Here is a 24,886-nt window from a genome sequence, read left to right as displayed (position 1 = left end):
GACAGACAGACCAGGGTGTAGCAAGAGGTTATTAACACAGGAATTTGCTCTGCGCTTAAATTGTATATTGAATGGCTATGAAGGTTTCTGAAATATGAGTTACTGTGTTTAACTAAGCAGTAATACCAGGGACCTACATTAAACCCCTCCTTTTTACCTCTACAATCCTCATATGGCCATTATATCCTCAAGAGAGGCTGAACAGAGTGTGGCGTGCTGAAAAGGACTACGATGATAAATTGCTGGTGTAGCTGTTGTATAAACACTGTTCCTCAGCGAGTTCCTCAGTGAAGGAAGCAGTAACATATCTCTCTCACACACGCACGCACGCACGCACGCACACACACACACACACACACACACACACGCGCACGCACACACACGCACGCACGCACGCACACACACACACACACACACACACAGAGAGCTGCTATGATACAGACAGTAATCCGTGGTGACACTGCTGTGAAGGGGGGGAAAAAAAAGTCCAGCCAACCTTTTGTCACTTCCAACATACCGTGTCGAGCGTGGCTTTGATAAATAAAATAAAAGAAAGCAGGAGTTCACACCCACTCACATGCCTCTGTCTCAAATCCCTCTCTCCATCTACCCTCCCTCCCTCTCATCCTTCAATCTCACCAGAGGACAGCATCAATTTAGAGATACGTGATGTTGTGGAACAAGAACGCCCCCAACAAGAGTATCTGTCTTTAGCTCAGTGTGCTAACACAGTCAGCGGGACTGTGATGGTTGCTAGGAGAGGAAGAACACATGATGTTAATTTCAAATAATACTAGAGCCACACAATTAGTTTCCCTCATTATACATACCCATAGGCTTCATAGTGGACGTATGGTAGCCTAGTGGTTAGAGCGTTGGACTAGTAACCGAAAGGTTGCAAGTTTGAATCCCCGAGCTGACAAGGTACAAATCTGTTATTCTACCCCTGAACAAGGCAGTTAACCCACTGTTCCTAGGCCGTCATTGAAAATAAGAATTTGTTCTTAACTGAGTTGCCTAGTTAAATAAAGGTACAATTAAATTAAATTAAATGGTACTGTTGTTATGTATGGTAGTGTTGTTATGTATGGTAGTGTTGTTATGTATGGTGGTGTTGTTATGTATGGTAGTGTTGTTATGTATGGTAGTGTTGTTATGTATGGTAGTGTTGTTATGTATAGTAGTGTTGTTATGTATGGTAGTGTTGTTATGTATGGTAGTGTTATGTATGGTAGTGTTGTTATGTATGGTAGTGTTGTTATGTATGGTGGTGTTGTTATGTATGGTAGTGTTGTTATGTATGGTAGTGTTGTTATGTATGGTGGTGTTGTTATGTATGGTAGTGTTGTTATGTATGGTAGTGTTGTTATGTATAGTAGTGTTGTTATGTATGGTAGTGTTGTTATGTATGGTAGTGTTATGTATGGTAGTGTTGTTATGTATGGTAGTGTTGTTATGTATGGTGGTGTTGTTATGTATGGTGGTGTTGTTATGTATGGTAGTGTTGTTATGTATGGTAGTGTTGTTATGTATGGTAGTGTTATGTATGGTAGTGTTGTTATGTATGGTAGTGTTGTTATGTATGGTAGTGTTGTTATGTATAGTAGTGTTGTTATGTATGGTAGTGTTGTTATGTATAGTAGTGTTGTTATGTATGGTAGTGTTGTTATGTATGGTAGTGTTGTTATGTATGGTAGTGTTGTTATGTATGGTAGTGTTGTTATGTATGGTAGTGTTGTTATGTATGGTAGTGTTGTTATGTATGGTAGTGTTGTTATGTATGGTAGTGTTGTTATGTATGGTAGTGTTGTTATGTATAGTAGTGTTGTTATGTATGGTAGTGTTGTTATGTATGGTAGTGTTATGTATGGTAGTGTTGTTATGTATGGTAGTGTTGTTATGTATGGTGGTGTTGTTATGTATGGTAGTGTTATGTATGGTAGTGTTGTTATGTATGGTAGTGTTGTTATGTATGGTAGTGATGTTATGTATGGTAGTGTTGTTATGTATGGTAGTGTTGTTATGTATGGTAGTGTTATGTATGGTAGTGTTGTTATATATGGTAGTGTTGTTATGTATGGTAGTGTTGTTATGTATGGTAGTGTTGTTATGTATGGTGGTGTTGTTATGTATGGTGGTGTTGTTATGTATGGTGGTGTTGTTATGTATGGTGGTGTTGTTATGTATGGTAGTGTTGTTATGTATGGTAGTGTTATGTATGGTAGTGTTATGTATGGTAGTGTTGTTATGTATGGTAGTGTTATGTGTGGTAGTGTTGTTATGTATGGTAGTGTTATGTATGGTAGTGTTGTTATGTATGGTAGTGTTGTTATGTATGGTGGTGTTGTTATGTATGGTAGTGTTGTTATGTATGGTAGTGTTGTTATGTATGGTAGTGTTGTTATGTATGGTGGTGTTGTTATGTATGGTAGTGTTGTTATGTATGGTAGTGGTGTTATGTATGGTAGTGGTGTTATGTATGGTAATGTTGTTATGTATGGTAGTGTTGTTATGTATGGTAGTGTTATGTATGGTAGTGTTGTTATGTATGGTAGTGTTGTTATGTATGGTGGTGTTGTTATGTATGGTGGTGTTGTTATGTATGGTAGTGTTGTTATGTATGGTAGTGTTATGTGTGGTAGTGTTGTTATGTATGGTAGTGTTATGTATGGTAGTGTTGTTATGTATGGTAGTGTTGTTATGTATGGTAGTGTTGTTATGTATGGTAGTGTTGTTATGTATGGTAGTGTTGTTATGTATGGTGGTGTTGTTATGTATGGTAGTGTTGTTATGTATGGTAGTGTTGTTATGTATGGTGGTGTTGTTATGTATGGTGGTGTTGTTATGTATGGTAGTGTTGTTTTATATGGTAGTGTTGTTATGTATGGTAGTGTTGTTATGTATGGTAGTGTTGTTATGTATGGTAGTGTTGTTATGTATGGTGGTGTTGTTATGTATGGTAGTGTTGTCATGTATGGTAGTGTTGTTATGTATGGTGGTGTTGTTATGTATGGTGGTGTTGTTATGTATGGTAGTGTTGTTATGTATGGTGGTGTTGTTATGTATGGTGGTGTTGTTATGTATAGTGGTGTTGTTATGTATGGTAGTGTTGTTATGTATGGTGGTGTTGTTATGTATGGTGGTGTTGTTATGTATGGTGGTGTTGTTATGTATGGTAGTGTTGTTATGTATGGTGGTGTTGTTATGTATGGTGGTGTTGTTATGTATGGTAGTGTTATGTATGGTAGTGTTGTTATGTATGGTAGTGTTGTTATGTATGGTAGTGTTGTTATGTATGGTAGTGTTGTTATGTATGGTAGTGTTCTTATGTATGGTAGTGTTATGTATGGTGGTGTTGTTATGTATGGTAGTGTTATGTAGGGTAGTGTTGTTATGTATGGTAGTGTTGTTATGTATGGTAGTGTTGTTATGTATGGTGGTGTTGTTATGTATGGTGGTGTTGTTATGTATGGTGGTGTTGTTATGTATGGTAGTGTTGTTATGTATGGTAGTGTTGTTATGTATGGTTAGTGTTGTTATGTATGGTGGTGTTGTTATGTATGGTGGTGTTGTTATGTATGGTGGTGTTGTTATGTATGGTACTGTTGTTATGTATGGTAGTGTTGTTATGTATGGTAGTGTTATGTATGGTAGTGTTGTTATGTATGGTAGTGTTGTTATGTATGGTAGTGTTGTTATGTATGGTAGTGTTATGTATGGTAGTGTTGTTATGTATGGTTGTGTTGTTATGTATGGTAGTGTTGTTGTGTATGATAGTGTTACATATGTTAGTGTTGTTATGTATGGTAGTGTTATGTATAGTAGTGTTGTTATGTATGGTAGTGTAATGTATGGTGGTGTTGTTATGTATGGTGGTGTTGTTATGTATGGTAGTGTTGTTATGTATGGTGGTGTTGTTATGTATGGTGGTGTTGTTATGTATGGTGGTGTTGTTATGTATGGTAGTGTTGTTATGTATGGTGGTGTTGTTATGTATGGTGGTGTTGTTATGTATGGTGGTGTTGTTATGTATGGTAGTGTTATGTATGGTAGTGTTGTTATGTATGGTAGTGTTATGTATGGTAGTGTTGTTATGTATGGTAGTGTTGTTATGTATGGTAGTGTTATGTATGGTAGTGTTATGTATGGTGGTGTTGTTATGTATGGTGGTGTTGTTATGTATGGTAGTGTTATGTAGGGTAGTGTTGTTATGTATGGTAGTGTTGTTATGTATGGTAGTGTTGTTATGTATGGTGGTGTTGTTATGTATGGTGGTGTTGTTATGTATGGTGGTGTTGTTATGTATGGTAGTGTTGTTATGTATGGTAGTGTTGTTATGTATGGTTAGTGTTGTTATGTATGGTGGTGTTGTTATGTATGGTGGTGTTGTTATGTATGGTGGTGTTGTTATGTATGGTAGTGTTGTTATGTATGGTAGTGTTGTTATGTATGGTAGTGGTGTTATGTATGGTAGTGGTGTTATGTATGGTAGTGGTGTTATGTATGGTAGTGGTGTTATGTATGGTAATGTTGTTATGTATGGTAGTGTTGTTATGTATGGTAGTGTTATGTATGGTAGTGTTGTTATGTATGGTAGTGTTGTTATGTATGGTGGTGTTGTTATGTATGGTGGTGTTGTTATGTATGGTAGTGTTGTTATGTATGGTAGTGTTATGTGTGGTAGTGTTGTAATGTATGGTAGTGTTATGTATGGTAGTGTTGTTATGTATGGTAGTGTTGTTATGTATGGTAGTGTTGTTATGTATGGTAGTGTTGTTATGTATGGTAGTGTTGTTATGTATGGTGGTGTTGTTATGTATGGTAGTGTTGTTATGTATGGTAGTGTTGTTATGTATGGTGGTGTTGTTATGTATGGTGGTGTTGTTATGTATGGTAGTGTTGTTATATATGGTAGTGTTGTTATGTATGGTAGTGTTGTTATGTATGGTAGTGTTGTTATGTATGGTAGTGTTGTTATGTATGGTGGTGTTGTTATGTATGGTAGTGTTGTCATGTATGGTAGTGTTGTTATGTATGGTTAGTGTTGTTATGTATGGTGGTGTTGTTATGTATTGTGGTGTTGTTATGTATGGTGGTGTTGTTATGTATGGTAGTGTTGTTATGTATGGTGGTGTTGTTATGTATGGTGGTGTTGTTATGTATGGTGGTGTTGTTATGTATGGTAGTGTTGTTATGTATGGTGTTGTTGTTATGTATGGTGGTGTTGTTATGTATGGTGGTGTTGTTATGTATGGTAGTGTTGTTATGTATGGTGGTGTTGTTATGTATGGTGGTGTTGTTATGTATGGTAGTGTTATGTATGGTAGTGTTGTTATGTATGGTAGTGTTATGTATGGTAGTGTTGTTATGTATGGTAGTGTTGTTATGTATGGTAGTGTTATGTATGGTGGTGTTGTTATGTATGGTAGTGTTATGTAGGGTAGTGTTGTTATGTATGGTAGTGTTGTTATGTATGGTAGTGTTGTTATGTATGGTGGTGTTGTTATGTATGGTGGTGTTGTTATGTATGGTGGTGTTGTTATGTATGGTAGTGTTGTTATGTATGGTAGTGTTGTTATGTATGGTTAGTGTTGTTATGTATGGTGGTGTTATGTATGGTGGTGTTGTTATGTATGGTGGTGTTGTTATGTATGGTACTGTTGTTATGTATGGTAGTGTTGTTATGTATGGTAGTGTTATGTATGGTAGTGTTGTTATGTATGGTAGTGTTGTTATGTATGGTAGTGTTGTTATGTATGGTAGTGTTATGTATGGTAGTGTTGTTATGTATGGTTGTGTTGTTATGTATGGTAGTGTTGTTGTGTATGATAGTGTTACATATGTTAGTGTTGTTATGTATGGTAGTGTTATGTATAGTAGTGTTGTTATGTATGGTAGTGTAATGTATGGTGGTGTTGTTATGTATGGTGGTGTTGTTATGTATGGTAGTGTTGTTATGTATGGTGGTGTTGTTATGTATGGTGGTGTTGTTATGTATGGTGGTGGTGTTATGTATGGTAGTGTTGTTATGTATGGTGGTGTTGTTATGTATGGTGGTGTTGTTATGTATGGTGGTGTTGTTATGTATGGTGGTGTTGTTATGTATGGTAGTGTTATGTATGGTAGTGTTATGTATGGTAGTGTTGTTATGTATGGTAGTGTTGTTATGTATGGTAGTGTTGTTATGTATGGTAGTGTTATGTATGGTGGTGTTATGTATGGTGGTGTTGTTATGTATGGTAGTGTTATGTAGGGTAGTGTTGTTATGTATGGTAGTGTTGTTATGTATGGTGGTGTTGTTATGTATGGTGGTGTTGTTATGTATGGTGGTGTTGTTATGTATGGTAGTGTTGTTATGTATGGTAGTGTTGTTATGTATGGTTAGTGTTGTTATGTATGGTGGTGTTGTTATGTATGTTGGTGTTGTTATGTATGGTGGTGTTGTTATGTATGGTAGTGTCGTTATGTATGGTAGTGTTGTTATGTATGGTAGTGTTATGTATGGTAGTGTTGTTATGTATGGTAGTGTTGTTATGTATGGTAGTGTTGTTATGTATGGTAGTGTTATGTATGGTAGTGTTGTTATGTATGGTAGTGTTGTTATGTATGGTAGTGTTATGTATGCTTGTGTTGTTATGTATGGTAGTGTTGTTGTGTATGATAGTGTTACATATGTTAGTGTTGTTATGTATGGTAGTGTTATGTATGGTAGTGTTGTTATGTATGGTAGTGTAATGTATGGTGGTGTTGTTATGTATGGTAGTGTTCAAATCAAATCGAACTTATTTATTTAGCCCTTCGTACATCAGCTGATATCTCAAAGTGCTGTACAGAAACCCAGCCTAAAACCCCAAACAGCAATGCAGGTGTATGAAGCACGGTGGCTAGGAAAAACTCCCTAGAAAGGCCAAAACCTAGGAAGAAACCTAGAGCGGACCCAGGCTATGTGGGGTGGCTAGTCCTCTTCTGGCTGTGCCGGGTGGAGATTATAACAGAACATGGCCAAGATGTTCAAATGTTCATAAATGACCAGCATGGTCCAATAATAATAAGGCAGAACAGTTGAAACTGGAGCAGCAGCACGGTCAGGTGGACTGGGGACAGCAAGGAGTCATCATGTCAGGTATTCCTGGGGCATGGTCCTAGGGCTCAGGTCCTCCGAGAGAGAGAAAGAAAGAGAGAAAGAGAGAATTAGAGAGAGCACACTTAAATTCACACATGACACCGAATAGGAGAGAAGAAGTACTCCAGATATAACAAACCAACCCTAGCCCCTCGACATAAACTACTGCAGCGTAAATACTGGAGACTGAGACAGGAGGGGTCAGGAGACACTGTGGCTCCATCCGAGGACACCCCCGGACAGGGCCAAACAGGAAGGATATAACCCCACCCACTTTGCCAAAGCACAGCCCCCACACCACTAGAGGGATATCTTCAACCACCAACTTACCGTCCTGAGACAAGGCTGAGTATACCCCACAAAGATCTCCGCCACGGCACGTATGGTAGTGTTATGTATGGTGGTGTTGTTATGTATGGTAGTGTTGTTATGTATGGTAGTGTTGTTATGTATGGTAGTGTTGTTATGTATGGTGGTGTTGTTATGTATGTTGGTGTTGTTATGTATGGTAGTGTTGTTATGTATGGTGGTGTTGTTATGTATGTTGGTGTTGTTATGTATGGTAGTGTTGTTATGTATGGTAGTGTTGTTATGTATGGTAGTGTTGTTATGTATGGTGGTGTTGTTATGTATGTTGGTGTTGTTATGTATGGTAGTGTTGTTATGTATGGTAGTGTTGTTATGTATGGTAGTGTTGTTATGTATGGCAGTGTTATGTATGGTAGTGTTGTTATGTATGGTAGTGTTGTTATGTATGGTAGTGTTGTTATGTATGGTGTTGTTATGTATGGTAGTGTTGTTATGTATGGTAGTGTTGTTATGTATGGTAGTGTTGTTATGTATGGTAGTGTTGTTATGTATGGTGGTGTTGTTATGTATGGTGGTGTTGTTATGTATGGTAGTGTTGTTATGTATGGTAGTGTTGTTATGTATGGTGGTGTTGTTATGTATGGTGGTGTTGTTATGTATGGTAGTGTTGTTATGTATGGTAGTGTTGTTATGTATGGTGGTGTTGTTATGTATGTTGGTGTTGTTATGTATGGTAGTGTTGTTATGTATGGTAGTGTTGTTATGTATGGTAGTGTTGTTATGTATGGTAGTGTTGTTATGTATGGTAGTGTTATGTATGGTAGTGTTGTTATGTATGGTAGTGTTGTTATGTATGGTAGTGTTGTTATGTATGGTGTTGTTATGTATGGTAGTGTTATGTATGGTAGTGTTGTTATGTATGGTAGTGTTATGTATGGTAGTGTTGTTATGTATGGTAGTGTTGTTATGTATGGTAGTGTTGTTATGTATGGTGGTGTTGTTATGTATGTTGGTGTTGTTATGTATGGTAGTGTTGTTATGTATGGTAGTGTTGTTATGTATGGTAGTGTTGTTATGTATGGTAGTGTTGTTATGTATGGTAGTGTTGTTATGTATGGTAGTGTTGTTATGTATGGTAGTGTTGTTACGTATGCTTGTGTTGTTATGTATGGTAGAGTTGTTATGTATGGTGGTGTTGTTATGTATGGTAGTGTTGTTATGTATGGTAGTGTTGTTATGTATGGTAGTGTTGTTATGTATGGTAGTGTTGTTATGTATGGTGGTGTTGTTATGTATGGTAGTGTTATGTATGGTAGTGTTGTTATGTATGGTAGTGTTATGTATGGTAGTGTTGTTATGTATGGTAGTGTTGTTATGTATGGTAGTGTTGTTATGTAATGTAGGTAGAGCTGCAATGTATCATCAGGCCAGTGTCTGTGGGTAGAGGTATAGGTAGAGGTAGAGGTAGTGGTAGAGGTAGAGGTAGAGGTGGTGGTAGTGGTAGAGGTAGTGGTAGAGGTAGAGGTAGAGGTAGTGGTAGAGGTAGTGGTAGTGGTAGAGGCACAGGTAGTGGTAGAGGTAGTGGTAGAGGTAGTGGTAGAGGTAGAGGTAGTGTTAGAGGTAGAGGTAGTGGTAGAGGTAGAGGTAGTGGTAGTGGTAGAGGTAGTGGTAGAGGTAGTGGTAGAGTTAGTGGTAGAGGTAGTGGTAGAGGTAGTGGTAGAGGTAGTGGTAGAGGTAGTGGTAGTGGTAGAGGTAGAGGTAGAGGTAGTGGTAGAGGTAGTGGTAGAGGTAGAGGTAGAGGTAGAGGTAGTGGTAGAGGTAGAGGTAGTGGTAGAGGTAGAGGTAGAGGTAGTGGTAGTGGTAGAGGTAGTGGTAGAGGTAGAGGTAGAGGTAGAGGTAGAGGTAGAGGTAGTGGTAGAGGTAGAGGTAGTGGTAGAGGTAGAGGTAGAGGTAGAGGTAGTGGTAGAGGTAGAGGTAGTGGTAGAGGTAGTGGTAGTGGTAGAGGTAGAGGTAGTGGTAGAGGTAGAGGTAGAGGTAGTGGTAGAGGTAGTGGTAGAGGTTGAGGTAGTTGTAGAGGTAGAGGTAGAGGTAGTGGTAGAGGTAGTGGTAGAGGTAGAGGTAGAGGTAGTGGTAGAGGTAGAGGTAGAGGTAGTGGTAGAGGTAGAGGTAGAGGTAGTGGTAGAGGTAGTGGTAGTGGTAGAGGTAGTGGTAGAGGTAGTGGTAGAGGTAGAGGTAGTGGTAGAGGTAGTGGTAGTGGTAGAGGTAGTGGTAGAGGTAGAGGTAGTGGTAGAGGTAGAGGTAGTGGTAGTGGTAGAGGTAGAGGTAGTGGTAGAGGTAGAGGTAGTGGTAGAGGTAGAGGTAGTGGTAGAGGTAGAGGTAGTGGTAGAGGTAGAGGTAGTGGTAGTGGTAGTGGTAGAGGTAGAGGTAGTGGTAGAGGTAGTGGTAGAGGTAGAGGTAGTGGTAGAGGTAGAGGTAGTGGTAGAGGTAGAGGTAGTGGTAGAGGTAGTGGTAGTGGTAGAGGTAGAGGTAGTGGTAGAGGTAGAGGTAGTGGTAGAGGTAGAGGTAGTGGTAGAGGTAGAGGTAGTGGTAGAGGTAGAGGTAGTGGTAGAGGTAGTGGTAGTGGTAGAGGTAGTGGTAGAGGTAGTGGTAGAGGTAGAGGTAGTGGTAGTGGTAGAGGTAGAGGAAGAGGTAGAGGAAGAGATAGTGGTAGAGGTAGTGGTAGAGGTAGAGGTAGAGGTAGAGGTAGAGGTAGTGGTAGAGGTAGTGGTAGTGGTAGAGGTAGTGGTAGTGGTAGTGGTAGAGGTAGAGGTAGAGGTAGAGGTAGTGGTAGAGGTAGAGGTAGTGGTAGAGGTAGTGGTAGTGGTAGAGGTAGTGGTAGAGGTAGTGGTAGAGGTAGTGGTAGAGGTAGTGGTAGAGGTAGAGGTAGTGGTAGTGGTAGAGGTAGAGGAAGAGGTAGAGGAAGAGATAGTGGTAGAGGTAGTGGTAGAGGTAGAGGTAGAGGTAGAGGTAGAGGTAGTGGTAGAGGTAGAGGAAGAGGTAGAGGTAGAGGTAGTGGTAGAGGTAGTGGTAGAGGTAGAGGTAGTGGTAGTGGTAGAGGTAGAGGAAGAGGTAGAGGTAGAGGTAGTGGTAGAGGTAGTGGTAGAGGTAGAGGTAGAGGTAGAGGTAGAGGTAGAGGTAGTGGTAGTGGTAGAGGTAGAGGAAGAGGTAGAGGTAGAGGTAGTGGTAGAGGTAGAGGAAGAGGTAGAGGTAGAGGTAGTGGTAGAGGTAGTGGTAGAGGTAGTGGTAGAGGTAGAGGTAGTGGTAGTGGTAGAGGTAGAGGTAGAGGTAGTGGTAGAGGTAGAGGTAGAGGTAGAGGTAGTGGTAGTGGTAGAGGTAGAGGAAGAGGTAGAGGTAGAGGTAGTGGTAGAGGTAGTGGTAGAGGTAGTGGTAGAGGTAGAGGTAGTGGTAGTGGTAGAGGTAGAGGAAGAGGTAGAGGAAGAGATAGTGGTAGAGGTAGTGGTAGAGGTAGAGGTAGAGGTAGAGGTAGAGGTAGTGGTAGAGGTAGAGGTAGAGATAGTGGTAGAGGTAGTGGTAGAGGTAGTGGTAGTGGTAGAGGTAGAGGTAGAGGTAGAGGTAGTGGTAGTGGTAGAGGTAGTGGTAGTGGTAGTGGTAGAGGTAGAGGTAGAGGTAGAGGTAGTGGTAGAGGTAGAGGTAGTGGTAGAGGTAGAGGTAGAGGTAGTGGTAGAGGTAGAGGTAGTGGTAGAGGTAGTGGTAGAGGTAGAGGTAGAGGTAGTGGTAGAGGTAGAGGTAGTGGTAGAGGTAGTGGTAGAGGTAGAGGTAGAGGTAGTGGTAGAGGTAGAGGTAGAGGTAGTGGTAGAGGTAGAGGTAGAGGTAGTGGTAGAGGCAGTGGTAGTGGTAGAGGTAGTGGTAGAGGTAGTGGTAGAGGTAGAGGTAGTGGTAGAGGTAGTGGTAGTGGTAGAGGTAGTGGTAGAGGTAGAGGTAGTGGTAGAGGTAGAGGTAGAGGTAGTGGTAGTGGTAGAGGTAGAGGTAGACATGCAGCGGTGCACCTTGCCAACTCATTGTCTGTCTCCCTGTGTTTGTGATGACTGCTAATTGATATCTGAATGTGATCCCAGAATCACACACACACACACACACACACACACACACACACACACACACACACACACACTGCACTGTTCTTCAAGTAAAGGTGTTTCTGTAACAATGGAGATTGTTAGAAGTGGTCCTTGTGCATACTGCCCTACCAAGCAAAAAGGCAGCACCTGCTCGTTTGATCTAAAATGAGTTAATGTCATTCATTGTTGCTTCATTAAATATATGCTTAACCACGTGGACAAGTATCCTGCCTCTGTTGTAGGAGAAAATGGGGATCATGTTTTTTTATTTTTTTATTTTTTTATTTCACCTTTATTTAACCAGGTAGGCAAGTTGAGAACAAGTTCTCATTTACAATTGCGACCTGGCCAAGATAAAGCAAAGCAGTTTGACAGATACAACGACACAGAGTTACACATGGAGTAAAACAAACATACAGTCAATAATACAGTATAAACAAGTCTATATACGATGTGAGCAAATAAGGTGAGATAAGGGAGGTAAAGGCAAAAAGGCCATGGTGCCAAAGTAAATACAATATAGCAAGTAAAACACTGGAATGGTAGATTTGCAGTGGAAGAATGTGCAAAGTAGAAATACAAATAATGGGGTGCAAAGGAGCAAAATAAATAAATAAATAAAATACAGTAGGGAAAGAGGTAGTTGTTTGGGCTAAATTATAGGTGGGCTATGTACAGGTGCAGTAATCTGTGAGCTGCTCTGACAGTTGGTGCTTAAAGCTAGTGAGGGAGATAAGTGTTTCCAGTTTCAGAGATTTTTGTAGTTCGTTCCAGTCATTGGCAGCAGAGAACTGGAAGGAGAGGCGGCCAAAGAAAGAATTGGTTTTGGGGGTGACTAGAGAGATATACCTGCTGGAGCGTGTGCTACAGGTGGGAGATGCTATGGTGACCAGCGAGCTGAGATAAGGGGGGACTTTACCTAGCAGGGTCTTGTAGATGACATGGAGCCAGTGGGTTTGGCGACGAGTATGAAGCGAGGGCCAGCCAACGAGAGCGTACAGGTCGCAATGGTGGGTAGTATATGGGGCTTTGGTGACAAAACGGATTGCACTGTGATAGACTGCATCCAATTTGTTGAGTAGGGTATTGGAGGCTATTTTGTAAATGACATCGCCAAAGTCGAGGATTGGTAGGATGGTCAGTTTTACAAGGGTATGTTTGGCAGCATGAGTGAAGGATGCTTTGTTGCGAAATAGGAAGCCGATTCTAGATTTAACTTTGGATTGGAGATGTTTGATATGGGTCTGGAAGGAGAGTTTACAGTCTAACCAGACACCTAAGTATTTGTAGTTGTCCACGTATTCTAAGTCAGAGCCGTCCAGAGTAGTGATGTTGGACAGGCGGGTAGGTGCAGGTAGAGATCGGTTGAAGAGCATGCATTTAGTTTTACTTGTATTTAAGAGCAATTGGAGGCCACGGAAGGAGAGTTGTATGGCATTGAAGCTTGCCTGGAGGGTTGTTAACACAGTGTCCAAAGAAGGGCCAGAAGTATACAGAATGGTGTCGTCTGCGTAGAGGTGGATCAGAGACTCACCAGCAGCAAGAGCGACCTCATTGGTGTATACAGAGAAGAGAGTCGGTCCAAGAATTGAACCCTGTGGCACCCCCATAGAGACTGCCAGAGGTCCGGACAGTTAGCAATAACTGCTTAAAAAGTTACTCTGAAACCAAGGTAAATAAAATCAATTTCTCTTCTAATTTCCACTCTATGAGCAGTTACTGACTTTTTGCTTGGAAGAGCAGTGTGGAGTTGTATGGGAACATGAGCCAACCTGACTTTTCTCCCAGCTGTTCATACTCAGATTGGAGGGGAACATTCTTTGTGGATTGTTACTTTGCTACTTAGGTACTTCAAGCAATTGTAATTTCCCCACAACATATGGGGTTTTAAAACCAAGCCAAGATTTTACCTTTATTCTCAAATGGTTCGGGGACAGTCCGTGACGATAGTTTGACTCTTCCACGGTGCAGTGTGTCAGCGCTCCATCTCCTGCCATGTGTAACGCACTTTGATGCTTGTAAGGCTGAGCTGATTTTTGGGGGAACGATGACGTTAAGACGAGAATAAAATAAAAAAAACAGATGACTGAGCTTCCAAAGTTAGGTAGCTAGCCTAGCGTCACGGCTAAATCCTCTCCTTTGATAGGTGACTAGGAAGATTTTAAAGCCCTCTGGCATCTGGATTATAGCTGTGCAAAGTCGAGTGCTTTATCACAGCATGCAGAGGCTAATACGGCTGAGGGGCTTGGAGGGAGAGGAGAGGAGAGGAGAGGAGAGGAGAGGAGAGGAGAGGAGAGGAGAGGAGAGGAGAGGAGAGGAGGAAAGGGAAGGAGGAGAGAGTAGAGGAATGGAGGAAGGGGGACATGAGGAGGGGGGGACATTAGGAGAGGAGCTTTTTGAGAGGACAGGAGCGGGGGGAAGAGAAGAGAGGGGACAAGAAGGAGAGGAGACGGGAGGAGAGGAGAGGAGGGGAGGGGAGAGAATATGGGATGGGGAGGGGTGGGGTCAGGAGGAAGGAGAGAGGACAGGCGAGGAGAGAATGGGAGAGGAGATAGGACAGGAGAGGAGTGAAGAGAAGAGGAGAGGAAAGGAGAGGAGAGGAGATGGGATGGGGAGGGGTGGGGTCAGGAGTAAGGAGAGAGGACAGGAGAGGAAAGAAGGGGAGAGGAGAGAGGAGGGAAGAGAAGAGTGGAGGAGAGGAGAGGAGAGGAGAGGAGGAAAGGGAAGGGAAGGGAAGGAGGAGAGAGTACAGGAAGGGAGGAAGGGGGACATGAGGAGAGGGGGCCATGAGGAGGGGATTTGGAGAGGACAGGATAGGAGGGAAGAGAAGAGGAGAGGAGAGAAGGGGAGAGGAGGAGAGGAGCTTTTTTTGTTGACTAACTATTCCAGTTGTCTCTTGTGTTCTGAGGTAAAACTCAATAAATCTCAGCTGGTGATTTACAATTACAATACTTTATTCCCATTATTTATATAGATCACAGGAGGGTGGTGGCACCTTAATTGGGGAGGAGGACGGGCTTGTGTTAATGACTGGAGTGGAATCGGACACATGGTTTCCATCTGTTTGTTGCCGTTCTATTTGTTCCGTTCCGGCCGTTGTTATGAGCCGTTCTCCCCTCTGCAGCCTCCTGTGATGTAGCTGGGTCAGCAGCAACAGAGAGAGCATACAGATGCAGGGACAGAGTAGTGTGTAGCGAGTCAATCTACTGGAGATGGGTGGATCTGTCAACACAGACTCTGAGGCCCTTCCGAGTCTGAGGTTACACCGATTATTCTGGTCTAGGGCTGTCCGCATTTAGGCTGTTCGATAGGCTGTTGGTCGACCAAGATTTTGTTTTAGTCGAGCTGTGGCAAATATATATATTTTTTAATTATGGCACACGAGACACTTGTCTGATTCATGCCTGTCTGAGTGGACTAATCCATTGTGTAGGTCTGTCTGAGTGGACTAATCCATTGTGTAGGTCTGTCTGAGTGGACTAATCCATTGTGTAGGTCTGTCTGAGTGGACTAATCCATTGTGTAGGTCTGTCTGAGTGGACTAATCCATTGTGTAGGTATGTCTGAGTGGACTAATCCATTGTGTAGGTCTGTCTGCGTGGACTAATCCATTGTGTAGGTCTGTCTGAGTGGACTAATCCATTGTGTAGGTCTGTCTGAGTGGACTAATCCATGGTGTAGGTCTGTCTGAGTGGACTAATCCATTGTGTAGGTCTGTCTGAGTGGACTAATCCATTGTGTAGGTCTGTCTGAGTGGACTAATCCATTGTGTAGGTCTGTCTGAGTGGACTAATCCATTGTGTAGGTCTGTCTGAGTGGACTAATCCATTGTGTAGGTCTGTCTGAGTGGACTAATCCATTGTGTAGGTCTGTCTGAGTGGACTAATCCATGGTGTAGGTCTGTCTGAGTGGACTAATCCATTGTGTAGGTCTGTCTGAGTGGACTAATCCATTGTGTAGGTCTGTCTGAGTGGACTAATCCATTGTGTAGGTCTGTCTGAGTGGACTAATCCATTGTGTAGGTCTGTCTGAGTGGACTAATCCATTGTGTAGGTCTGTCTGAGTGGACTAATCCATTGTGTAGACACCATTATCACCAGTAGTAGTATATTTACCATTTATTACCATAATTTCTAATCTACAATGTTTGTTTGGTTAAGGTCATTTCTGTTCATGCAATTCAATATATTATTATTATTACAGTCTTACTGTTCTCATTGTTGGAGAGGACACGTTGTTGTGAGGCAAAAGTTTTGATTTATCTCACTCTATTTTACGAGTTGTCAATTAATTCCTTGTCTTTTGTTTAGAGCGCTCCTGTCAATCTTGAGTAAGGACATGCACCTGATTACGTATAGAAATAAGCCTATAGGCTACCTGGCCTTCGCGCAAATGTAGGCCTATAAATGTTCCCATTTGGGGATCTGATAGTATTTCTAATTGTCTTATCTCACCATCACAGTGGAGTTTCTCAAAGTATTTTTTTCTTCGCTTCAAAAAAGCAAGTAAACAAAGTTTGTTTTTACAGCCATTGAGAATGAAAATGGTTCCTCAATGTGGCCTATTTAAAAAAATCTTTCCAGCTTTCTCCCTTTCGATAACCACTCAGCATGAAAGGAGAAAAATAATAAATGTTCTGATCTAGTGGAAACATATAGACTTACCTGATTACTTGCGCAAATATCCTACAGCTGCGTCCGTCTGTCTGTCCGGAGCTCACTGGAGCCGGAAACTCTTGAGGTTCCAGAATATTTTATCCAATGTTGCAAGTTTGGTCGCGCAAGCTTCAGGCCAGACCCACGTTAATAGTTGATGCAATGTTTCAAGTTCCTTGCAGACAGGTCATGCATAGCCAGTGTGATTTATGGGATATTTATTTTTATCGGGATATTTTCTACCTGACGGCTGCAAAGTTTTGATTGGTTGCCTTTATGTAGGCTATTTTTTTTTACATATTGCCAATGACAAAATAAGTTGCTTTTGGATTTGTATAATTTGAATTTAAATCTAATTTTGATGAACCACATGACATTGATTTTGAGATATGAATACTTTAATATGAATGAAAATGAAACCGTTCCACTAAAATGTGTATATAAAAATCATAACTGGCACGCAGATCAGTAGAAATGGTACGATAACTTGGCACGCAGATCAGTAGAAATGGTACGATAACTTGGCACGCAGATCAGTAGAAATGGTACGATAACTTGGCACGCAGATCAGTAGAAATGGTACGATAACTTGGCACGCAGATCAGTAGAAATGGTACGATAACTTGGCACGCAGATCAGTAGAAATGGTACGATAACTTGGCACGCAGATCAGTAGAAATGGTACGATAACTTGGCACGCAGATCAGTAGAAATGGTACGATAACTTGGCACGCAGATCAGTAGAAATGGTACGATAACTTGGCACGCAGATCAGTAGAAATGGTACGATAACTTGGCACGCAGATCAGTAGAAATGGTACGATAACTTGGCACGCAGATCAGTAGAAATGGTACGATAACTTGGCACGCAGATCAGTAGAAATGGTACGATAACTTGGCACGCAGATCAGTAGAAATGGTACGATAACTTGACACGCAGATCAGTAGAAATGGTACGATAACTTGGCACGCAGATCAGTAGAAATGGTACGATAACTTGGCACGCCAAATGGAAAAGGTTACCATCCACTAAACTCAGCAGCTTTAAAAGGCAGAATCTGCGAAGGCAAGCAGAGGAGGTGGTTTGGGTTGGAAACCACGTTTAATACCATTCCATTTATTGCATCCCAGCCCAATAACAATGAGCCTGTCCTCCTATAGCTCCTCCCACCAGCCTCCTCTGCAGCAAAACACACACTCACGCACGCACACACACACACACAACCCACAGGAACACACACACGCGCACACACTGCTCAAACAGGTGACGGTAGCACAATTGAAGTGATTAGAGTCGTCTTTCTGTGTGAAAGGAAACACACGAGGAAGAACAAAAGCCGCCAGCCGTACTCGACTGCACTAGCTAGCACCAGATAAACACTGACTTTGTCCCTTTGTCACTCTCCTTCTCTCTGAAGGCTATAGATTAACAATATAACAATGCTGAATCTAAAGCCGGGAGCAGAGAGAGAAGAACACTCTTCCCCTGACTGTGACAAAGACAGATCATTGTGTTGTCCAATTTCTGGTGTGTTGACAATACTGTGTGTGTGTGTGTGTGTGTGTGTTTGTGTGTGTGTGTGTGTGTGTGTGTGTGTGTGTGTGTGTGTGTGTGTGTGTGTGTGTGTGTGTGTGTGTGTGTGTGTGTGTGTGTGTGTGTGTGTGTGTGTGTGTGTTCCTGTGGGTGTCGGGGAATAGATAGCTGAAGTGTTTTATCTAATAGGGTAGGCATAAGGAACAGAACTCCAGCGACAATTATTGATGACAGGCCCCACAGCAGCACGGTATTAGTTTATGGATCAAGTTTAGAGAAAATTAAGACTGCGGCATTTAATGAAAAATTAATCCTCTTTCTCGACGCTCACAGTAATGTGCCCTCATTTAGGACTTCAGGACACAGGAACAGGCCGTTGAAGAGAGTAGTTTTTGAGGTTTACTCTGAAGAGAGTAGTGTCAGTGGTTTAATCTGAAGAGAGTAGTACCAGAGGTTTAATCTGTAGAGAGTAGTGTCCGAGGTTTAATCTGAAGAGAGTAGTGTCAGTGGTTTAATCTGAAGAGAGTAGTACCAGAGGTTTAATCTGTAGAGAGTAGTGTCAGAGGTTTAATCTGTAGAGAGTAGTGTCAGAGGTTTAATCTGTAGAGAGTAGTGTCCGAGGTTTAATCTGAAGAGAGTAGTGTCAGAGGTTTAATCTGTAGAGAGTAGTGTCCGAGGTTTAATCTGAAGAGAGTAGTGTCAGAGGTTTAATCTGAAGAGAGTAGTGTTGGAGGTTTAATCTGTAGAGAGTAGTACCAGAGGTTTAATCTGAGGAGAGTAGTGTCAGAGGTTTAATCTGAAGAGAGTAGTGTTGGAGGTTTAATCTGAGGAGAGTAGTGTCAGAGGTTTAATCTGAAGAGAGTAGTGTTGGAGGTTTAATCTGAGGAGAGTAGTGTCAGAGGTTTAATCTGAAGAGAGTAGTACCAGAGGTTTAATCTGTAGAGAGTAGTGTCAGAGGTTTAATCTGTAGAGAGTAGTACCAGAGGTTTAATCTGTAGAGAGTAGTGTCAGAGGTTTAATCTGTAGAGAGTAGTGTCAGAGGTTTAATCTGTAGAGAGTAGTGTCAGAGGTTTAATCTGCGAGAGAGTAGTGTTGGAGGTTTAATCTGAGGAGAGTAGTGTCAGAGGTTTAATCTGAAGAGAGTAGTGTTGGAGGTTTAATCTGAAGAGAGTAGTGTTGGAGGTTTAATCTGAAGAGAGTAGTGTTGGAGGTTTAATCTGAAGAGAGTAGTGTTGGAGGTTTAATCTGAAGAGAGTAGTGTTGGAGGTTTAATCTGAGGAGAGTAGTGTCAGAGCTTTAATCTGAAGAGAGTAGTGTCAGAGGTTTAATCTGAAGAGAGTAGTGTCTGAGGTTTAATCTGAAGAGAGTAGTGTCAGAGGTTTAATCTGTAGAGAGTAGTACCAGAGGTTTAATCTGTAGAGAGTAGTGTCAGAGGTTTAATCTGAAGAGAGTAGTACCAGAGGTTTAATCTGTAGAGAGTAGTGTCAGAGGTTTAATCTGTAGAGAGTAGTACCAGAGGTTTAATCTGTAGAGAGTAGTGTCAGAGGTTTAATCTGTAGAGAGTAGTGTCAGAGGTTTAATCTGTAGAGAGTAGTGTCAGAGGTTTAATCTGAAGAGAGTAGTGTCGGAGGTTTAATCTGAGGAGAGTAGTGTCAGAGGTTTAATCTGAAGAGAGTAGTGTTGGAGGTTTAATCTGAAGAGAGTAGTGTTGGAGGTTTAATCTGAAGAGAGTAGTGTTGGAGGTTTAATCTGAAGAGAGTAGTGTTGGAGGTTTAATCTGAAGAGAGTAGTGTTGGAGGTTTAATCTGAAGAGAGTAGTGTTGGAGGTTTAATCTGAAGAGAGTAGTGTTGGAGGTTTAATCTGAGGAGAGTAGTGTCAGAGCTTTAATCTGAAGAGAGTAGTGTCAGAGGTTTAATCTGAAGAGAGTAGTGTCAGAGGTTTAATCTGTAGAGAGTAGTACCAGAGGTTTAATCTGTAGAGAGTAGTGTCAGAGGTTTAATCTGTAGAGAGTAGTGTCAGTGGTTTAATCTGTAGAGAGTAGTGTTGGAGGTTTAATCTGAAGAGAGTAGTGTTGGAGGTTTAATCTGAAGAGAGTAGTGTTGGAGGTTTAATCTGAAGAGAGTAGTGTTGGAGGTTTAATCTGAAGAGAGTAGTGTTGGAGGTTTAATCTGAAGAGAGTAGTGTTGGAGGTTTAATCTGAAGAGAGTAGTGTTGGAGGTTTAATCTGAAGAGAGTAGTGTTGGAGGTTTAATCTGAGGAGAGTAGTGTCAGAGCTTTAATCTGAAGAGAGTAGTGTCAGAGCTTTAATCTGAAGAGAGTAGTGTCAGAGGTTTAATCTGAAGAGAGTAGTGTCTGAGGTTTAATCTGAAGAGAGTAGTGTCAGAGGTTTAAAATGAAGAGAGTAGTGTCTGAGGTTTAATGTAAAGAGAGTAGTGTCAGAAATGTAAGGTTTAATCTGAACAGAGTAGTGTCAGAGGTTTAATCTGAACAGAGTAGTGTCTGAGGTTTAATCTGAAGAGAATAGTGTCAGAGGTTTTATTCTGAAGAGAATTTGCATTTGGGTATCCTGGAGACTTACAATATGTGAAACAACAACCGTACTGGCAACATCATACATTACTTCAATATCATAATATCATAAACCCAATTTCTCACCCCAACGATGTTGAAATAGCAGCACCTATAGTGCTCCACCATTCGACATCTGACCGTCCATCTCATGTCACCACCATGTAGTCTAATGGGCCAGTAGATAGCCTGCTTCTCAATGCCTGTGTCTCAAAAAGCACGATATTCCTCATGTAGTGCACTACATAATAGTGCAGTCAAGGATGGGCTAAAAAAGTAGTGCACTACAAAGGATTAGGATGGACTCCTGTCAAAAGTAGTGCACTACACAGGATTAGGATGGACTCCAGTCAAAAGTAGTGCACTACATTTGGAATTGGTTATGTTGGGCCATGGTCAACAGTAGTGAACCTACATAGGGAATAGGGTGCTATCTGAGACGCAGGCCTATAATAGCCCTGTTTTCTCCCCCTTCCTTCCAGATGATGGTCCTTACTCTAAAGGGAACAAGGACTCACAAGGGACAGACAATTCCCTGACCTCCAGGAGACAGAGTATCCCAGGTACACTGCTGAGTTTCTTTACTGTCTGGCTGCTCATCTCAGGTTTCTCTGGTCTCTGGCCTCTCTGGTATTTCTCTGGTCTCTCTGGTATGTCTCTGGTCTCTCTGGTATGTCTCTGGTCTTTCTGGTATGTCTCTGGTCTCTCTGGTATGTCTCTGGTCTCTCTGGTCTCTCTGGTATGTCTCTGGTCTCTCTGGTATGTCTCTGGTCTCTCTGGTATGTCTCTGGTTTTTCTGGTATGTCTCTGGTCTCTCTGGTATGTCTCTGGTCTCTCTGGTCTCTCTGGTATGTCTCTGGTCTCTCTGGTCTCTGGAATGTCTCTGGTCTCTCTGGTATGTCTCTGGTCTCTCCCTGGTATCTTTCTCGCTCTCTCCATAGCTCACAGTTCTCTTCCTCTCTCTGGTCTTTCTCTCTGCTCTCTCTCTCTCTCTAGTCTATCTCTCTCTGGTCTCTCTTTCCCTCTATCGCTCTGGTCTATCTCTCTCTGGTCTATCTCTGGTCTCTCTCTGGTCTCTTTCTCTCTTGTCTCTATCTCTCTGGTTTCTTTCTCTCTGCTCTATCTCTCTGGTCTCTTTCTCAGGCTCTCCACAGTTCACAGTTCTCCTTCTTTCTTCTACTATCTCTTACTGTGTATCTCTCTCTCTCTCTCTCTCTCTCTCTCTCTGAGATCTATCTATCTATATCTCTATCTCTGCTCCCACTCTCTCCTAGCAGGGATGGCTTGCTTCTGCCCTGCGCGCCATGCCAAGTTCTAGTATCACAGAGCACATTATACCCCCCTCTCTCTCTCTCTCTCTCTCTCTCTCTCTCTCTCTCGCCGTCTGTCATTTTGGTGTTTCTGCTCTCTTTCAGGCGTTCGCTCTGCTGGTTGGGCCTGGATGGGTGTAAACTAAATGTTATCCCTGCTGATTGGGCCTGGATGGGTGTAAACTAAATGTTCTCCCTGCTGATTGGGCCTGGATGGGTGTAAACTAAATGTTCTCCCTGCTGGTTGGGCCTGGATGGGTGTAAGCAAAATGTTCTCCCTGCTGATTGGGCCTGGATGGGTGTAAACTAAATGTTCTCCCTGCTGGTTGGGCCTGGATGGGTGTAAACAAAATGTTCTCCCTGCTGATTGGGCCTGGATGGGTGTAAACTAAATGTTCTCCCTGCTGGTTGGGCCTGGATGGGTGTAAACTAAAACGTGTAGATGAAGATGATGGGGAGTCTGTATTCTGCTGCTCATACTCCCTGGCCGTGCACGCTGCTTCGCCTCTTATTTTCTGTGCATATTGCAAAGCGTTCTACGGTGATAACTGGAATTAGCTTGATGAACAAGTAATTGGGGGATTGAAACCAGCTGTGTAAAACAAAGACAAAACAAATGGAAAATGAAAAGTCGGTCCCTCTCCTTGTTCGGGCGGCGTTCGGCGGTCGACGTCACCGGCCTTCTAGCCATCGCTGATCCACTTTTCATTTTCCATTTGTTTTGTCTTTGTCTTACACACCTGGTTTCAATCCCCAAATTACTTGTTCATTATTTAACCCTCTGTTCCCCCCATGTTTGTTTGTGAGTGATTGCTCATTGTACATCTGCCCGTTATTGTGGGCTCGCATTGTTGCTTTGTATTTTGGCTACGTCTGTAGCCATGAAGTGCTTTTAAAGGCTGGTCATGGCTCACATCAACATCATCATCCCAGAAACCCTAGACCCACTCCAATTCGCATACCGCCCCAACAAATCCACAGATGACGCAATCTCAGTGTGTTGTGAATTCTGTGAATGTATTGTAATGTTTTAAAAATTGTATAAATGGCTTAATTTTGCTGGACCCCAGGGAGAGTAGGTGAGGCCTTGGCGTTCAACACCTTAGTACCCTCAAAGCTCATCACCAACTAGGGATCCTGGGACTAAACACTTCCCTGTGCAACTGGATCCTGAACTTCCTGACGGGCCACACCCAGGTGGTAAGGGTAGGCAACAACACATCTGCAAAGCTGATCCTCAACACGGTGGCCCCTCAGGGGTGCGTGCTTAGTCCCCTCCTGTACTCCCTGTTCATCCACGACTGCGTGGCCAAGCACAACTCCAACACCATCATTAAGTTTGTCGACGACTCAACAGTGGTAGGCCTGATCACCGACAACGATGAAATAGCTTATAAGGAGGAGGTCAGAGATCTGGCCGTGTGGTGCCAGGACAACAATCTCTCTCTCAACGTGATTAAGACAAAGGAGATGATTGTGGACTACAGGAAAAGTAGGGCCGAGCACTTCCCCATTCTCACCGACGAGGCTGTAGTGGAGCAGGTTGAGAGCTTCAAGTTCCTTGGTGTCCACATCACCAACAAACTATCATGGTCCAAACACACCAAGAATGTCGTGAATAGGGCACACCAAGAATGTTGTGAACAGTCTCCCCTCAGGAAACCGAAAAGATTTGGCGTTGGTCCCCAGATCCTCAAAAAGTTCCACAGCTGCACCGTCGAGAGCATCTTGACTGGTTGCATCACTGCCTGGTATGGCAACTGCCTGGCATCCGACCATAAGGCGCTACAGTTGGGAGTGCGGACAGCGTAGTACATCACTGGGGCCAAGCTTCCTGCCATCCAGGACCTATATACCATATATAATAGGCGGTGTCAGAGGAAGGCCCAAAAATTGTCAGACTCCAGTCACCCACGTCATAGACTGTTCTCTCTGCTACCGCACGGCAAGTGGTACCGGAGTGCCAAGTCTCGGTCCAAAAGGCTTCTTAACAGCTTCTACCCCTTAAAGGGCTAATCAAATGGCTACCCAGACTATTTGCATTGACCTCCCATTTATTTTTATTATAATTGTGTTGTGTGCTGCTGCTACTCACTTTTTATTAACTTTGCATATTCACTTTACCCCTGCCTACATCTAGATATTACCTCAATCACCTCTACTAAGTAATACCCCCGCACATGGACTCGGTACCGGAACCCCCTGTTAATAGCCTCATTAATGTTATTTTATTGTTACTTTTAATTTTCTTTACTCTTATTTTTCCTTAAACTGCATTGTTGGTTAAGGGCTTGTAAGTAAGCATAGCACGGTAAGGTACAACACCTGTTGTGTTCAGCACTTGTGACAAATAACATTTGATTTGATTTGATGTTATAGACAGAAGCATGCCATATGGCAGACCAATCTGAACTCATCTCTCGGCATGTCCAGCCCATTCATTATCTCAGCCAATCATGGCTAGGGGGAAGATTCCTGTCTTTTTCTGTGGCTAAACCAACAATTGTATTCGTATTTACAGATGGAAGTTTGTTATTAAGGCACATGAAAGTTCACATGTTCCAGAAGGTATTTCTGCCAAATTCCTCTCCTGTGAGGTAGTGATGTGCGACATATGCCTACCTTCCTGAAACGGGTCACATATCAGGCAAAAATATAAAATTGACTGTTTATTCTACCAACAAAAAAAAGAGGTTTTAAAAATAGGTTATATTTCATTCCAAATTCCATAAGGCGTTGTTGGCAGAATAGATGGATGCAGTTCAATGCATGATTCATATAACTCACCGATACATTTCTTGGTAGTACAAAACATATTACTATCAGGTTGTAAATCACAGCTGGCCTGGTACATCGTCTGCTGCCTCCATTCAGGATGCACTGGTTCAGTTTCAATGACTCAATATTCTGGACAAAAACAGACCAATGTAACCCAATGCTGGGAATGTCAATACAATCAAACTAGCAAGGGCAATGATCACAAGTCAATTATAACATGGCTAATAGGCTAGCATATCTATTTATTTAGTAGCTAATAACACGGAGCCTAACATTACCTAGCTAGCTGCTGGGAGGACGTCATGTCATTGGACGAGTGGGTAAGTGGCAGAGTCCCACCCCCCCATATTGTTTTTTCTGTGGCTACAGCTAGAGATGCAGTTGCCAGTTGACTGGGGGTTGAGGGTTAAATGCAGAAGACACATTTCAGTTGAAGGCATTAGTATCCCTCTGTCCCTTTTCATTTGGTTAGCAAGAAATGTGAATCACT

General features: G+C 42.2%; 1 protein-coding gene across 1 annotated transcript in view; it reads left to right on the top strand.

Annotated features, from left to right (window-relative positions):
• Positions 1–669: 669 nt before the first annotated feature.
• LOC110494809 (glutamate receptor-interacting protein 2-like) overlaps positions 670–24,886 on the top strand; it is a 163,126-nt gene continuing 138,909 nt past the window's right edge. Inside the window, exons 1-2 of the mRNA XM_036948442.1 lie at positions 670–700; positions 20,791–20,871. Coding sequence (XP_036804337.1) covers positions 670–700; positions 20,791–20,871 — 112 coding nt within the window. The remainder of the gene's footprint in view (positions 701–20,790; positions 20,872–24,886) is intronic.

Source organism: Oncorhynchus mykiss, chromosome 17, assembly GCF_013265735.2.
Source record: "Oncorhynchus mykiss isolate Arlee chromosome 17, USDA_OmykA_1.1, whole genome shotgun sequence".
Classification (NCBI taxonomy): domain Eukaryota; kingdom Metazoa; phylum Chordata; class Actinopteri; order Salmoniformes; family Salmonidae; genus Oncorhynchus; species Oncorhynchus mykiss.
This window is presented reverse-complemented; position numbering and strand designations above follow the sequence as displayed.